Source organism: Melozone crissalis, unplaced genomic scaffold, assembly GCF_028551555.1.
Source record: "Melozone crissalis strain CALT ecotype California unplaced genomic scaffold, PUWL_Pcris_2 ptg000023l_1, whole genome shotgun sequence".
NCBI classification, from domain to species: domain Eukaryota; kingdom Metazoa; phylum Chordata; class Aves; order Passeriformes; family Passerellidae; genus Melozone; species Melozone crissalis.
Window position 1 is genome coordinate 25,405,382 of NW_026535801.1, and position 16,989 is coordinate 25,422,370.

At 45.2% G+C, this 16,989-nt stretch overlaps 1 protein-coding gene across 2 annotated transcripts in view; it reads right to left on the reverse strand.

The window, feature by feature from the left end:
- LOC128938337 (unconventional myosin-X-like) overlaps positions 1–16,989 on the reverse strand; it is an 88,254-nt gene that overhangs the window by 48,321 nt on the left and 22,944 nt on the right. Inside the window, exons 4-13 of one of the 2 annotated variants that reach the window (XM_054278546.1) lie at positions 16,354–16,541; positions 15,978–16,112; positions 11,492–11,616; positions 10,158–10,171; positions 9,449–9,533; positions 7,867–7,970; positions 6,409–6,538; positions 5,453–5,571; positions 1,716–1,862; positions 910–1,010 (exon numbers count right to left, since the gene is read on the reverse strand). In XM_054278546.1, coding sequence (XP_054134521.1) covers positions 910–1,010; positions 1,716–1,862; positions 5,453–5,571; positions 6,409–6,538; positions 7,867–7,970; positions 9,449–9,533; positions 10,158–10,171; positions 11,492–11,616; positions 15,978–16,112; positions 16,354–16,541 — 1,148 coding nt within the window. Of the gene's footprint in view, positions 1–909; positions 1,011–1,715; positions 1,863–4,526; positions 4,671–5,452; positions 5,572–6,408; positions 6,539–7,866; positions 7,971–9,448; positions 9,534–10,157; positions 10,172–11,491; positions 11,617–15,977; positions 16,113–16,353; positions 16,542–16,989 lie in introns of those variants that run through there. The other variant, XM_054278548.1, reaches the window with a different exon arrangement.

Sequence of the window (16,989 nt, forward strand, 5' to 3'; positions counted from 1 at the left end):
GTCAATTAAAAAACTTCACTCAAAAAAATTTTACTCCTTCCAAAGTTCAGCCACAGAACTTAAACTTCTATGCAACCATCAGGAAAAAATCATTTGTCATGATGGCACCATTTTTAATACAAGATTCCTGCAATGGTGAAACTGGCCTGAGAAGTGAGCACATAAATAGCCTTGCAATTTTGTAATCTTTAGAATTTAATGAATTGCCTATTCAACCATCTCACTTTACAAGGCTGCTCTCATTTGCCCTCACTGACCCTATTCAATTCCTTCATTCACAAACATAAAGGCTTCTGTTTCAGAGCAACAACTGAAGTATTTGACTAGCAGCCTTCTCTAGAAGCAGAAATACTCTAGAACATCACAGGTACTTCACAAAATACAATCCAATATGAAGCCCACAGAAGAGGAAAAAGCTGTGCAGAAGGTCCCAAGCTCAGGCTGATGTTAATCTTGCTAAGGAAAAGAGTCCTTTTCCCAGTATAGGAATTTCTAGGACAGAAGGAGCAGTCAGATATCTCTCCCTATCTTTAGGGAATTTCCCTTTTGTACACCAGGATTCCATCTGCATTACACCACAGCTGCAATAGATAAATCATTAGCAAAGTCAGTAACACACCCAGTGACCATGCAGTCTAATGGGTTAAAGCCCAGGAACATTCCATTCAGCTGAGAGACAGAAGGAAATCTGGAATTTCTGCACACTACAATGGAGAATGCTTTTTCCTGGAGACAAGTGACTTACGCTGGCAAAGCACATGGACAATGCTTAACAAGACACCTCCACGGCCAGGGTTCTACTAAGGTCTCTCCTGCTTCAGTGGTAGGGACTGAGCAGCACAGGAGGAATGATGTCCTCCCTCCCAGTACCCATGAAAGCAGTGGGGCCCCACTCCCACTGTGTGTCACCTGTTGTACTCCAGCTGCTCCAAGGAGAAGATGTGCTTGTTGAAATATTCCTGGAGTTTCTCATTTGCATAGTTAATGTTAAACTGCTCAAAACGATTCACCTGCAAGAAGAAACAATTATCAAATTTTACATTCTTGTTCCTGAGCTCTAAAAGAATCTATAGCAGCAAAGGGAAGGTGCCAGGCTTGGAGTAAAGGCAGAGAACATAGTGGTGTCAGGTGGGTATGAGGAGGACAGTATGGAGAGGTCCACTAGGAGAACAGCTTCTGTAGCCCATGCAAGGTTAATTCAGTAAACCTAATTCATAGTAAAGCATGTCAAAGACAATTATGTTTCTCTTCTTGGAAGAAATAAATTCCCTAACTGTTAGGTCACAGGGCTTTATCTTCTGTGAAATATCTGAGCAGTCACTCTATGACTGTTCAACATACATCCCACATCAGCTGTGGTTAGAAGCATCACATACAGGATTCTCCACACAATGCAAAACAGATGTAAACAAACAATGTACATGTAGGGTTTGGATAGTTGGTTTGCATACAAATAAAAAATTCAGTATTGTCTATCACAGCAGATCTGCTTAATGTCTGTATCACAAACCACACCTTGAACATCAGCCTGTATGAATATGGCTGGCAGAAATGGGCAGCTAAATATATCTTTCTGCTTTCAGGGGAAAGTGGCAGGGTAGAGATTCCAGAATTCCCTATGCTATCCTTACCAGGATGCAAACCCACCAAAGTTTCTTCCAATATGCGTCAACATCTCCAAAACCAACCCACCCCACAAAAAACAAAATCCTGACCTGAAAGTTCTCGAAGCCAAAGATATCCAGGATGCCCACAGACTTAAAGTTTTCCTTGCCTTTGATCTTTGTATTAATCTTGCTAATGAGCCATGAAAAACACTGGGAATAGAGTGCCATAGAGAGGGAATCCCTGGAGTCAGCTGCCTGTAAATGCAGAGAGAAAAAATGAGTCACAAAGAAAAGAGAAGACATAAGGGCCACACGAATCTCTGTGGGACTTCAGGTTCCTCCACTCCTCTTCAGGTTTCCCAGCCTCTGTACTGGCTGTGTACAGTGCAGTATTTATTAGCAACAAGTTTTCAAATAGCCAGGCCACACACAGACAAGCCATAATCTTTGGGTAACTGCATTTGAGAGGGTGAAGGAAGTAACAAAATCAGTGACATTTTTTGGAACAAGTGCTGGGACAGGGAAGGTGACAAAATACCTCACAACTAAGCCCACAGGAGTAATTTGTGTCACCTGAGCCAACATTTGCAGTGACAGGCAAGGTATCTCGGTTCAGTACTCCTAGCAGAGCTGTCAAATGGGTGTCTGCTCAGTTTTCAAAAAACTGGTAGGGCAGGATTTAATAGAATATTCTGTCACCAAGTTACCCTCAAAAATTCCCTTTCCAAAACATTCCTGCAAACAGCATTATCCTACCAGAATCCAATTAGGCTGGCCAACAGCCAGGACACATGCCCCAGAAGTTCATGGGTTGAAACTTTGCTGCAGTTGACCCAACATCCCATTCAGATACCATAACCAAGTGTTACACATGGGAAAAATAACTTAAATTGCAATCACTAACAGGCAGGAGATAATTGAGTGTATGAAAGCATGTAGATGAACATCCAAAATCAAACTTCTGGTATCTCAAGCAAAAGCCTACTACCTGATAGCTGCACAAGGGATGGGCTGGTTGCATATTTTGGTAACACTTGGACACACAAAAGAGGCACACCTTAAATCCTCCAATTAATAAAGAGACATGATACAGAACCACAAACTGGGAGTCTGATGTCATGTGCTGTCCTTCTGCACATACACTATTTAGAATGGGAAACCAGAGTTTAGGGTTCTGGAAAGACAAGAAGGCCAAAAATAAGGGTCCCTAACAAGAAGACATGATCTCAGAGGACAGCAAAAGGAGCCAGGAGAGAAGATGGCAAAGATCATGACTGGAAGAAAGATGCTGGAAGTGGGGAAAGATCCTGGAGATCAGAGACATGGAGATAAATGTTAGGGCATGCCCAAGGACCTTGGCTAGTAGTATGGAGACTGATAACTGCAACTGCACAATATAAACCCAGACAAGCTTTTGCCCAGCCCTCTTGGACAAGCTGCAAACTCCCAACTGAGAAAAGAAGTTGACATCTAGAGAGTTCCAGAGAATGTAATGCTGAGGGGCGAGCGAGCCAGTACATTAAATAATCAAGTAGGGTGAAAGCTGTAATCTTGTCATTTCATAAATAAACTGCAGTAAATAGATTGCAGGTTGTTTCCCCTGTCTCACCTGTGACATCAGCAGGGCAATTCCTTCAGTAGGCCAGACCAGCAATGACAGATCTTCCAAATGCACCCGAGCCCCCTTCAGTTTTACAACCCTAAATAACACGAGCTCTTTGCTAATGGCGCAGGCAGGCCAGCTGTTTCTGATCCCTTCCAGTCCAGTGTCTCACAAACTTCTGAGGCCCAGCCTGCCAGATCCTTCTTTTCACCCAACCACACTGGTTTTCTCCTCCTTTCTCTTCCTAGGTACTATTTCCTCTTCAGCAGCTCAAAGTTGACACAGAATAACCTCCCTTCTCCACTAAAGAGAACATTCCAAAGCATGGGTGCACACGCCTTTTCTGGCTATTTCTTCTCTCCATCAGATGATCTGCCTTATTGGTTGGGACTAAGAATGCCCTCAAGGCCATGCCTCTGTAGTGTATCTGGCTACACAGTAAGTTGGACACATTTTCCAGAAACAGGACCTCCCCATCCAGCTGTAAGCAAAGCCACTTTCCCCACAGTATGGCTCAAATGAGATTCTCAAAGGCGCCTTTCATCCTGCCAGCTTTGCCTGCCTTAGGCCAGTTCATCCCTTCAGCCCACTGAAATGTCAAAGCTCAGATGGGTAACAAGCCCATTACATAATGAGAAATCCCCAGCAAGGCTACTCTACAAGTGGGAAAAGGTGGGTGCAGCACTTAGGGCTTAGGCAGGAGCAGCCTTTACAGGCCCACTGTTGAGTGCAGCAGGCTCACAGCTAAATGGCAGCATCCACTTGCTATCACAATTTTCTTGTGGCCTTGGTACTTCACTGGGCTCCAAGCAGTAAGTGTGGGGTCCAATACACACACATGTCAGGAACAGCTATACCAGCAGGGGAAGCTCTGTTCAGGGAGACTGTCAATTCTACAACTGCATGCCATTGCTGTGGACTGCATGAAGTGCCTCTGGTATAATCTGTTATCCAACCTTACACACTGCTAGAGAAAGATGTGGCTTATTTAGAATAGACAGCTGACAAGAAAATTGTGGTGTCTGATATTGACGATATCTACCACAGACTACAGGCTGGAAAATATGTTTCACACAATTTCACTGCAAAGAAAGGTCACAGACTATGCAGAAAAAGGAGACCATTTCTTAAAGGCAAAGCTCAGTTTGTGATATATTAGCATGTGTGTCTACAGCAAGAAAATAAGCAACTACGCTACCATAATGAGCACTGCTGAGACTTCAGCTTGAACACAGTGCCCAGTTAGGGGCACTCCACTTCTTAAAAGATGTGGGAAAACAGAGACAGAAGACAAAGAGATTTAGAAAATTACTTACAAGGAAGCACTGAAGGAACTGGATTGTTTAGCTTAGAAAAGAACACCACATGAAAAACTTCACAGAAGCCAAAGCTTGTAAGGTGGACAGCTGGGATGTCAAAGGTAATCTAAATTATGAGGAAAATCTTTTCAACTCCAGACTCCACTGCAGCTAAAGCAGGATACTTAAAGATGCTGTGAAATTCCTTCCATGGGAAATCTGAAGGAAAGTTAGACAGACATCCATCAGAGAGAGTCTAGTAACTCTGGCTTCTCTGCCAATGTAGGCGTTGGATTGATAACCCTCTGCAGTCTGTGCCAGCACATGATTTCCATTACAGATGTTCATTTTGCTATAACATGGTGCCTTTTCCATCCTAGTAATAGTACTCCCTGCCTTCCAGTGCCTTGCATTTTATTAATGACAGAGGATTTTCTACAGTTATCTGTGCATGGCCTAAAACACCAAGAGTGCCCTCAAGTGATCAGCAGCACCACAAGAGCTGCATGTCAATTTATGTGGTCCTCCTTTGTGGTTGTATGGATGCAGAAAGAAGCTGCTGTGGGGTAACAGCCTGACATCTGCCAGATATTTTGTGGGAATTGTGTGCCAGCTTTTACTTTCCAGTAAACACACCACAGCCTGGAAGTTCTGCAGGTTAAAGCATGCACACACGCAATTACCACAAAGCATCTGATGCACCTTCTGCATGACACAAGTATGACCAGCTCCTGGTGAGTGAAGGCGACTTAAAACCAGTATTGTGCAGGTGAACTCCCCTGTAAAGCCTGAAAAGCAGAGTCAGCACTGGGACCTGAGCTACCAATAAGGGCAAAATACCTGAGAAACAGGAGGCCCTAGGCTGGAACGGGTGACACAGAGGAAGACTCAGGGCCTGGAAATGCAGAAGTGGCAGAAGTGGAAGCATACATTAGGACACTTACCTGCTCCACAGTGAGAGGGGAGCTGATCTCTTCCCCACGCAGAATCATGGACCTCTGGGTCAGCACTTCAGAGAGCTGAAAGGCGTCCAAGCCCAGGAGGTCACTGGCAACATTCAGCACTAAAAGGAAGAGACACGTTTTTCTCCTGCATGGATCCCCATCACTCAGAGATATTTTTACAGATCAGTGAGGAAATCCCAGGGACTTCTACAAAAGAGGTGATTAAACTCCAGCACAAAACATACTCCCTCTTACTTGATTCTCTTGGGCATACCCAAAGCTGTAGGCTCACATACCCAGTCTGAGGCTCATATACCCATTACAGAGCACAGTCAGGTACTCATGTAAGTCAGCCTTCCTGCTGAAAACAGCAAGAGCAAAACCATGTGCAAGACTCAGCACCAGCAAAACACTGCCTGAGAAGATACGTTTTGTAAAAGCACAATACTGCAGTCTGAGCATGGGATTGCTAAACTTGGATGTTGAGAGGCAATTAACTTACGACTTGAAACACTTGTAATACATTTTTATTGCTTGTGTCTGTTTTGGGACTCGCTTTGCAGACCAACTGAGATTAAATAACTGTAACAGAGTGCACACTAGCAACTGCTTCAAATTATGATGGAGGAAAGGCTCTAACAGAGCACTTTTATCTCAAACTCCTTCCTAATCTATTTCTTCCATTTCTTTCAATTCAAGAGAAACTGTGAGGCTGTGGACTCTGAGAATATCGAGGAGCACAAATGGATCACAGGGCCACACACCAATTAAATCCCACTGGTACCCAGGGGCAATGCATCCTGTGGCAATGCTTCTGTAGAGTTCAACTACAGGGAAGCTGCTGGTGAGGGTACTGCAGACCAGCATAACAGAGAGAGAAAGGAATACGGAGAGAGCTTTATTGGGCACCTTATGGGGCTTTGCATGGTCTACCAAGTTGCTAAGGTCCTACTTACCTGCTTTTGTTGTAATCTGGGCCCCACCAGCTGTCATGAATTCAACATTTCCCAAATGAAGTGTGCCAGAAAGAAGCTTGAAGATGTCTCTGATTTCCTCAGTGCTGAAGTCCACCACCTTCATGGCAGTCTGTGCAAAACCAAACAGCTAATGTTAGCTGCAGGTACAGCCAGGTACACTGGAGCCGGGTCAGGTGTGTGTAAGATGTAAAACTCAGAATTACAGTCACCATGAATACAAATGAAATGGGATGGCACAGCACCTCCCTGAGCTATACATTTGTCAATGATCTTTACTGTCTCCCATTCTCTCTTACATTTACTCTATGGCCACCTAAGGCAGGTGGGCATTGTCCCCATCCTCAGGTTGCACTTTGCTGCCCTCACTGACCATCTGTCACAAGAAAGACAATGTTTGTGCCTGTGTGAGGAAATCCTACCCTGAACACTGGCAGCACAGGTTACAGATGTTACTGGATGGCTTCCACATTCTCACTTATTTTCTTCCCTGAAGGATGGATCCATATAAGATACTTAATTTACTCTGATCCACATAACCTCCTTAATTCATTCTTAGTACAGTAGATTTATGCAGCAAGATTTAAAACCAGGCTTTCAGCATTAACTGTTAGATGGTTGGAAAGAGATTATCAGATAATGAGGAAGTATGGCACATTCCCTCTTAATGCCTGCACGTGAGCCAGGGTTTTTGGAGCATAAATTGACTTTGAGAGGTAGGGCCCAGCCTTCATGCATGCACCCTGTCAGCGGGGCACTCTGGGCTTCTAGTTCCCTTCTTTCCTCCAGCATCTCTTCAGCTGAAGAATAAATGCCATATTGCCACTGAAACTTCTGCTGTGCAGGTGCCTCCCTCCTTTAAATCACACCCAACCAGGAGGTGCTGAAACCCTAAGCTGACTCTACTCATCTTGCCTATCTGGTTTCACCGACATTATTAAAGCCTTCAGGCCAACAAGTGTTATCAAATAAAACATGAATTTGCACATTCATCCTGCTAATCCCTTAACCTCTGATAAACAGGTGTCTGTTAAATCTCTGTGATATTTCAGAATAGGGGATTTGCCCAGGTGACATAACTTCACTGGAATATTTCTGGAGAACAGTACCTTCAGGCCAAACTCTTCCCTTTCCAATGGTCAGTCTGAGGTTCCCTGAATCAAGCTATCTAGGAGGCTCCCACAAGCCATTATGGAGTGGGGTTCTGCTCCCCCAAATTTTCTATCATTCTAAATTATCACTCATATTGATTGTTTTCCAAATCCCCCCACTTCTGTACACTAAAGCCACTTTTTGAGTCTCATTTTAGCTGGGTTTTGGACTTGAACACCAAATTCTGGCTTAGGGCAGATCAATTCTGCCTGCGAGATCTAGACCATGCAGCATGTTAGTCCATGAGCCTGTGCCCAAAAGTTCAGGAGGAGTTAGGACTGGACTCACCATGACCTTCCTGAACATCTCTGCATCATTCAGGTTCTCATCAGTCACACAGCCAGACTGGTTCAAGTAGTGATAAGTCTCTGGCTCACACAGGGAGAGGCTCTCTGCAACAGGAGAAAAAGAGGCAGGGGAGAAACAACAATTTATTTAGCAACCAGTCTTTTAGTTCATAGAAGAGGAGGGTGGGAGGGTGTAACAAAGCTTGCAGATGGTATGCAAAGTAATTTAGAACAGTCAAATCCCAAGCTGCAGAGTCTCAGAAGAATATCTCAATACTGAATTGACTCAAGAAAAAACCTTTTAATTCTAGCTCCAAAAGTGTACAGAAAAATAGTCTTAACTGTATGCATATGGTAATGACCTCTAAATTAGATATCATCACTTGACACAGAGTTCAGAGAGCCACAGTCAGATTCCTGAAGACATTCAGTGCTAAGCAGCAGTTAAAAACTGAGCGTAGTTCACAAAACTAAATATAAAACCAGAATTTGCTGTGCAACCACATCTTAAACACTATCTGCAGATTCGATCCCTCATTTTGAAAAGAACATAGGAGAATTAAAACATCAATGGAGAAAGGAGGCAAGGATGATCAAGAGCCAAAACCACATTACAGATGGGAGGTGAAGCAGCCTGGGACACCAGCTTGGAGAAGTAGATGGGGAAGAATAGCAAAGATCTGCTGAAGAAAAGAATCTGTTTTGTATATTATCCCTAAGCAATTGATAATAACTATGATCCCCACTATTTTCCTTTGCTTTAGATTAATCTCTGAAATGACCTAAGTAGCCATTCCTGCACGTACGCCCTAAAACTGAAATCCGACTCCCTTCTACTCTGTCAGCCCCACATCTTCCATCTGATTATCCTAACACACAGAAACCAAAAGCATAAAGAAATTCCCCAGGCCCTCAAAACCAGAGTACAACTGTAGCATGTCCCTGCCTGCCTATCTGACCTCTCCAGAAACACCATCAGTGCTCAGCAATGCCTGGGACAGACACACACAAAAGTTGTTAGGGGGATGCTGCACTACAGAGAGGATTTGTCCACAGGCTGCAGCTGCCCCTTTCTCTGTGTGCACTTTTTCAGACCCACCTCTCTTCCCCAGGTACAGAGCTATAAACCCTTAGTTCAAACACAAGACATGTTTTGTGTAGTACTCTAGTACCTTCACTACATCACTTGTCTTTGTAATTCTTCTCTCTACTATTACCTATACTGAAGATTTGTACTATAAATATATCTATCAGTCCATCCTTTGAAGTTCTGAACAGCTCCCACCAGCAACTGAATCAAGATTCTTTACCCTTCCTCTGCCTCCAGCCAGTTCCATCACCTCATCACTTTGTACATACTTTTTCCTTCAGAACAGAATGTCTGAAGTCTTTTCTTATAAGGAACTTTTGTCATCCTCAGCCTCCTTCTCTTAACTCTCCTTTCTGTTTGCCACAAAATCACTATATGACTGGCCTTCAAGAAGAAGCTATGTATCAAGTACATGAACTGTCCATGTTCTTAGACCTGCTTCACATGTTGCACTGAAAAGAGCACAAAAGACATATCCAGAAAATGAAATTACCTTTCTCCTCCCCGCTCACACCAGCTAGCAGAGCATAAAAGATGTGGTAATTCCGCTCCCCGGGGTTCTGATGTACCACCCTGTTCTGAAACAAAGAATATAAGAGTAGCCAGCAGAAAAAGATCAGACTTATGGATGCAAAGGCCAAGAGAGGACCAGGATACAGGTAAATCTCCTGGGTCAATGCACAAGAGGGGCTTTCTTGCTATTTAATGATGGTTTTGTCTAAGTAAATTCTACATCAAGATCTTTGTGGCTGTGCAACTGAGCACACACATTAACAAACTGAACTTTGTCAGTTCTGGCCCTGGTCCTCAGTGAATTCCCAACTCCAAAGTAAACTACATCCAATCAGAGATGCCTGCATTTGGAGTTGTACCCCATGTGCTTCTCTGTGGAGCCGCATTTCCAGGTACTTCTCTCTCCCTTTCTCCTCAGTTAACAGTTCTTTCTTGGAACCTCTCTGTAATGCACAGAGTTTATCAAAGATGGGAGAACAGGCTGTGATAAATACAGCCTGCATCTATCACACAGAGGCTCACAAAGAGGCTGCTCTGCCTCTTCCTCATCTGGGGCAGTTGCAGTAGTAACACAGGAGCTGATGTCTACACGCTGCAGTGCAGACAGCCTCATCCAGGAGGTGATCTGGCACTGCCACACCTTCTCTGAGGAGAGGGCTCACCCAGCACTCAGTGGAGGTGACACCTACCTTTTCCAGTAAATCTGAATAGCACGTTAAGGAAAAAACATCCAAGTGACAGAAGCACAGATTTCTTGATGATAGGCACATTGGGATGAACCCTGCAACCAGCAACAAATCATGAAATAACTGACACTTTGGAAAGCCAGTAAAGAGTGGTTCTAAACATCATCTTAGATCATCCTCTCTATTCACTGTCCAAGGAGGTATGATGTGCCAAAGAAATATTTAAAAGGGCAGGGCCAGGTAGAGCACAGATAACCTAACAAAAGATGAGCCACATTAGGGACACCCAGAAGGATTAGAGGCCACTCTTATCTGAAAGCCTGCATTGCACACAGCAAGTCTTGCATCAGTTCTCATTGCTCCTGCAGGAGACCACTATCTTAAATCTCCTGCCAGCACAAAGAGCAGAGGCCAAACAATCGCAGTCTGTCATTTACAACAGCAGTAAATTCATCTGGCTGCTACTCCACTGCCAATTGGTGTGGTTTGCAGTCAGCAGCAGCTTCGAACATACATCAGGAAATGTAGCCAGGGGCAGCTTTACCTCCCTCAGGGAGACAAAAGATGTGTCAAAGCCTTTGGGAGAGGAGTACCTGGCCATACAGGGAAGAAAGTCATCATGGCTCAACACAGTTTGACTGTGTCCAATCTTCACTGTCCTTCTTGTCCCTGGAACAGGCTCCCCACAGAAGTGGTCACATCACCAAGCTCAACAGAGTACAAGGAGCATCTGGACAGTGTTCATAAGTCCTAGGATTTCATTTTAGGTAGTCTTGAGAGGACCAGGGAGTTGGACTTAATGATCTTTATGGGTCCTTCCCAAACTGAAATATTCTGTGATTCTATGACTAGGGTTCCAAGGTCCACTGAAGATGACAGCCCAAAACAGGGACTCATAATTCTCTTCTGCACCCAAATATTGTGCAGAATATATTTATTCTTACTTTGGCCTCACCTTTCTCAATCACAAATTCATTGGCAGAGCTAAGATAAATGAACAATTTTATGTGGAGCAAACAGAATGTAATCAACCTAGGGAATCCTCCAAGGTAGAAAATTCCAGGGTTTTAAGCATCGAGTGTTGAGATTAACAAAGTGAAAAGTCAAACTATGAAGTAGTTTAGCCCCTACCTAATGCAGTACTGAGACAAAAGGTTCCCAGAGTTAGGTGCTGCAGAGCCACAAACCAAACACTTATTCCCTGTTTAAGTTGCAAATTTGCCCACAGCTGTTAATTGACTTTGAAGAACTTTGATGAGGGATTTCCTGACCTACACTGAGCTCGTCCTAGTCTTTGCTCACTCAATCCATTTCTGGTGCACTGCAGAAAAGGATACAATCAGTGACTCGGCCTCCCTGGATGTGCCCATGTTGAGAGAAGTGCAGCTGGATGAACTTGCCAAAGCGGCTGGAGTTGTTGTTATAAACTGTCTTGGCATTTCCAAAGGCCTCCAGAATAGGGCTGTAGAAACAAGGCAATGAAGATATGATTAGTGACGGGATATCATTAAAACAAAGTGTCTGCCCAGTCTTTTGACATTTGCACGCTGTGTCCTGCCACGAGAGATTTATTTGTTACAGCACCAGCCTGGACAAGCAGGAAGAGCTCAAGGGAAAGGAAGGATGGCAAGAGCAATTTAACAGGCTGATAGATAAATTTTAACCCTTTGGGACTGCAGTTAATTAAATCAGTCTCCAATCTGTATGGGCAGCTGGTGCTCACACTGTCAAGGGCATTCCCCACCAGTGTGGCTTGAGGAAATGGAAGGTGGCAAGAGCAGCCAGGTTGTGTCCTCAACACAGCACATCCCATGAATGCAAGTGTACTTTTTCAAGCATTTTCAGAGGCATCAGACATATATGGTAAACATTCTGTAGCTTTAAACCACATACTTCTATATTCATTCTACTTTTTTTCCTTCTGCCTTTGATAAACCATCTCTTAAAATTACAGGCAAACATCTTCAAATTAACAAACAGTAATAAAACAATGTGTTTGGTACTTAAATTTGATACTGGAACACACAAGCCCTTGATACCATAATCTTGCTTAGGCTGATATAAGTAAGCTACATGGTTTCCAAGTGTAGGGACTATACACACACTATAGATTTGGAAATTACATTCTCAGAGAGTATCATCATCATCCACTTCAGGTCAAAAAAAAAAAGGGCAAAAAAATCTATCACCAAACATCAGACCAGCCATAAATTGAAGAATTTTGTCTGCTGTTCACCTTCCCATGTTCAGGAAAAAACAGTTAAAATGCTTGGTACTTGCTTCGCAGAACAGTACAAGGGAAAAGCCTGAACCACTCAAATTGACACACAGAATCCAGGATTACAATATTCATTTCTGCAATTAAACCAATTCTAAAATAATCTGAAGGGTTGACAAACAAAGAATCACAGAGATGCTACAAGAACAGCCTGTATGTTTTCATGTCTAATTTTAAAACATACATAGCTTTAAACAAAAATTATTGCTGTTATTACCTTGAGAAATACTGACTTTTAGACATCTCCACAGATCTATTGTGCAGTCCCACTGGAGACTGGGGCAGATATAGGATTATTCACAAAGTTAGTAAATACAGCATAAAAAATAACCACAACTAGAGATACCCTGGAGTTTGCAGAAGGCTTCAGGCCCTGCAAGTGTTACCTAAAGGAGAGCTGTGCTTAAGGAAATAGTCAACAACATTCAGGAAAATCCAGGCAGCATTTTTCTAAAATCTCTTGAAACAATGGCTTTCAAGTAACAAGAATAGAAATGAAAATTCCTCTCTTATAACACTCTACAACCATTGAAATGCCAGTTAGAGATCAGGAAAGTTCCTTGCCCTGGAGAATCTAAACTCCAAGACCCACACCTCTGAAACAAGTATGCAAATAAGGACATTGCACAGAAATATCCACACCACTGCCACGAATCAACAAAATTAACAGGGACAGGCAGAAAAAGGGACAGCAGGGTTATGTTATATGACCACCACAGATGCAGTGAGAGTGCAGGAGCCAGCTGGCCAATCTTTGTGGCTCTAAATCGTGCTAAATTATATACGAAAAGCACAAGGAAATGTCTTTATAGTTCAGTATGGCAATGGGCTCACACACACGAGTGCAAAGTCTTTCAGGCTTAGGGGGGGAAATAAGCAGGAGGGTGTCTCAGCAGTGGCAAGGCAGAGGGTGGGGTGAGCTGGTTCAGCCAGGAATGAGGGCAGGGGCCTGGGCTGAGCAAATGGCCTGTGCCACCAGCACATCACAGCGTGGCACAGAGGCAGAAGTGCACTGCAAGGGGGAGCAGCACAGCAGGAAGGTGATGCTGGCTGCTCGCTGGGTGTGGGCAGCATGCACTCCAGCATTCAAAATAATGGGAACCAGTTTCATCAGGGCAGCAGAAAGAGAAGTATGGAGTTCAGAAATACTGCACCATACGCAGCTCAGGATTCTGACGCACAGTTGAAGATAAAAAGATTTGAAGACTTGGGGGGTGAATAGCAGGAAAGGTGGTTATGCTGTCAGCAGTGGCACCCAACATGGAGAAGGGAGCTTCAGAGTGAAGCAAGCAAGAAAAAAAAGCTAAAAGTTAACAGAATTTTTAATGAACTGATGGATATTTTCAAGAAGGAAAAGAGACAAAATCAACAGTGCCAAAGGAGTTTTGAGAGCCTGATTTGTGAGAAATACCCCAAGTTGGAAGTTCCAAAACAAGCAAATTATAGAAAGCTGATGAACACTGTGTTTGCAATGCCGTCTGAAACTGAGAAATAATACAGTGTGGTTCCTTGGTATGTGCTGGGCTGCAAGCATGAAAATCCACCATAAGTGAACCTGAGAAGGGCCAATGTCAGAGCAAGTGCAGCTGAAATTCAAACACATGAGGCAGGGTCCATAGGAGAAGCAGCAGCAGCTTCTGGGTCTGGGCCAGGCCTTCAGCTTCCTTTCTTCAGAGAAACGGTGACAAATCAGATTCTCTTGCATTCACATTGCAATAGTTCATGTAGCACTAGAGACGCACACAGAACAGGTTGTGATCTCTAACTTCACTCCGGCTCACAGCTGTGGCATCTCACAGACTCAGGGATCACCTACCCAGCACCATAAGCTCTCTGATCACTGTCAAGTTATCACTTCACTGCTAAGAGTGCTTGAGCCTTCTAAGCCGCTTGCCTTAAAGCAGATTTTGCAGATCTTAAGTCATGACTGTACTGCTCTTCAGAGCTTTTTCCAATTTGCCTCCATGCCTGCTAAGACCTGCACACCTGCAAAGGATAAATCATCCAACAACAGTCTCTGGAACACCAGGTCCAAGGGCAGCTCAAGGCTGCTCTGCTTTATAAGGACCTAAAACCCACAGTGCTCTCACAGCTGCCTCCTCTGGAGGTTTCTGCAACTATCACAGGCTCCATCTGGGACTAGTCTGCAGCCTCACCCTGACAGTACCAAACTGCAGGACTGCCAGCAAGGTCCTTCAGCCACAGGCAAGACAGTCTGGGAAATTCTAATGGAATTTGTTTAATATAATTCAGGTATTAAGGAAAACAAGGACACAAACATCAAAATAGATGTATCTTTCCTGCCTCTTCCCCAGGCTTACCTGATGTCAAACACCTACTGTCCTCCATTTCTTCGCTTCAGTTTTCTTAATTACCTCAGGTTACACTCACTCCCTCAAAATTTCCCCCAGCATTGCAGCACAGGAGCCTGGGGTCACACTGCTTCTCTCTGTCATTCTTTGCTTCCTTATTTTCTCTGCTGCTCTTTGCCTCTTACTAGTTTTCCTCAGCCACACTTTTCTTCTTCAGGTTTTGCAGATAACTTTTTCCTTTCATCTCTCTGTTCCAGTAGGTCACCTGTGGGTCATGGTCCCTCAGGGGCGTCAGGACCTCTTCTGGCATTAAGCATTTTCCCTGAAACGTGTCTCCTTTCCCTCACTGCTGCCAGCTTCTCTCTCACACACATTTGATTCAGGCACTTCCCTGCCTGCCTGATGCCTCGTCAGGGTTTAGGTGGGTGGTAGTTGTTCCTTGGTGCCAGCTCCCATGGATGATTCTCCATGAAATCACTTGCCAGGAGAGCAGGAGAGCTGCCAGGTTGCCCATGGGACTCCTGAGGGCCAGACAAACCAGCAGCCTGGAACACAGGGAGGCTGGGGGGAAGCAGGGGCTCATGGAGGAAACCAGGAGTATGACAGAGACTCCCTGCGAGGACAGCTACAGTCGAGAGCTAGAGCATTAATTCTCCAGCTTAGGAGACACATCCCACATTGCTGTTGGAAAGAAGCCTAATCCATCCATGGACAGCTGGGAGAGCAGCCAGGGTGAGGCATCCCAGCAGGATGGCAACCTTCGTGTTTCCCTGATGTGACATCATTCAGCTCTGTGATCCTCTCTAGCAGGTCTGGCTCCATCCCTGCCAGAAGGCAGAGCCACCCAGAGGCAGGGCCCCCCAAAGGCAGAGCCCCCCAAAGGCAGAGCCCCCCAAAGGCTGGGCCACCCAAAACAAGGGCTCCCCAAAGGCAGAGCCCCCCAAAGGCAGGGCTCCCCAAAGGCAGGGCCCTCCAAAGGCAGAGCCCCCCAAAGGCAGGGCTCCCCAAAGGCAGAGCCCCCCAAAGGCAGGGCTCCCCAAAGGCAGGGCCCTCCAAAGGCAGAGCCCCCCAAAGGCAGGGCTCCCCAAAGGCAGGGCTCCCCAAAGGCAGGGCAGGGCCCCCCAAAGGCAGGGCCCCCAAAAGCAGGGCCCCTCAAAGGCAGGGCTCCCCAAAGGCAGAGCCTCCCAAAGCAGGCTGACCCAGCACTCCGGGTGCCCACGAGGGTGACTGTACCTGCTCTCCAGGATGGCTTCTTCCACGTGAGTGCTCTTCTCAGACACAGGGGCCCCAAGGGAGGTCTGGCTCATGGCTGACAGGAATTTCAGGAGCAACTTGGTGCTCTCAGTCTTTCCAGCTCCACTTTCTCCACTGTTAAGAAAAAGCACACATTTCATTCACAAATCCAGGACAGACAGAGCTGATGACCATCGTACCCGCGGCACAGAGGTGATCTCTAGGAACAAACATGTGACATCTCCGCTGTGACAAGCAGGGATCAGGCAAAGGCGGGCAGGGTGGTGAGGGTACTCAGGCAGATGTCAGTGCAAATGGGAGAGCAGGAGCAAGGCGTGTGATGCAGCCATGGAGTAGCTGGCTGTCCATCTCTGACCTGATGAGAACACACTGGCTGTCATGGCGCTTCCACAAGCAGCAGTAGCACTCGTTAGCGGTGGCGAAGATGTGGGGAGGCAGCTCACCCAGGCGGTGCTGTCTGTACAGCTCCATGGCATCCACACCGTACAGACCAGGGATGGCTCTGTAGGGGTTTACTGATGCCAGGATGGAGCCAATGTTTGTCTACGGGGAAAAAACAAAACACAGAAAGGAAATGAAGCAAGCTCCTGGGGAGAAAAAAAAAATCACAACAAAGCCAGACCCTGAAATAAGTCATGGCGAAGGAGAAAGCCTAAATAAGGACACTGAGCTTCAGCAGAGAGCTGCACAGTTTGGCAAAGATGTCGAACCCCAGAGAAGGAACTGTGCAGCTGGGTATGGATGGGGCAATCTGAATTTTGCTGCTTTATAATATAACATTCTTATCCTGTTGTCCTTGTTAAATTAAGCTCACACAATTTAAAAACATGAAGCCATCTTCATACCCAGCTACTTTGCACTGTGCTTGCGCTGAGCAGCAGAGCCAGGACTGAAAGTGTCAGAAGATACCTTCAATGCCACAGTCCTGAGCAAAGGGGGCTTGGCAGGGCTCAAGAACTTCCTGAACAGGGTTAGAACACAAACACACACA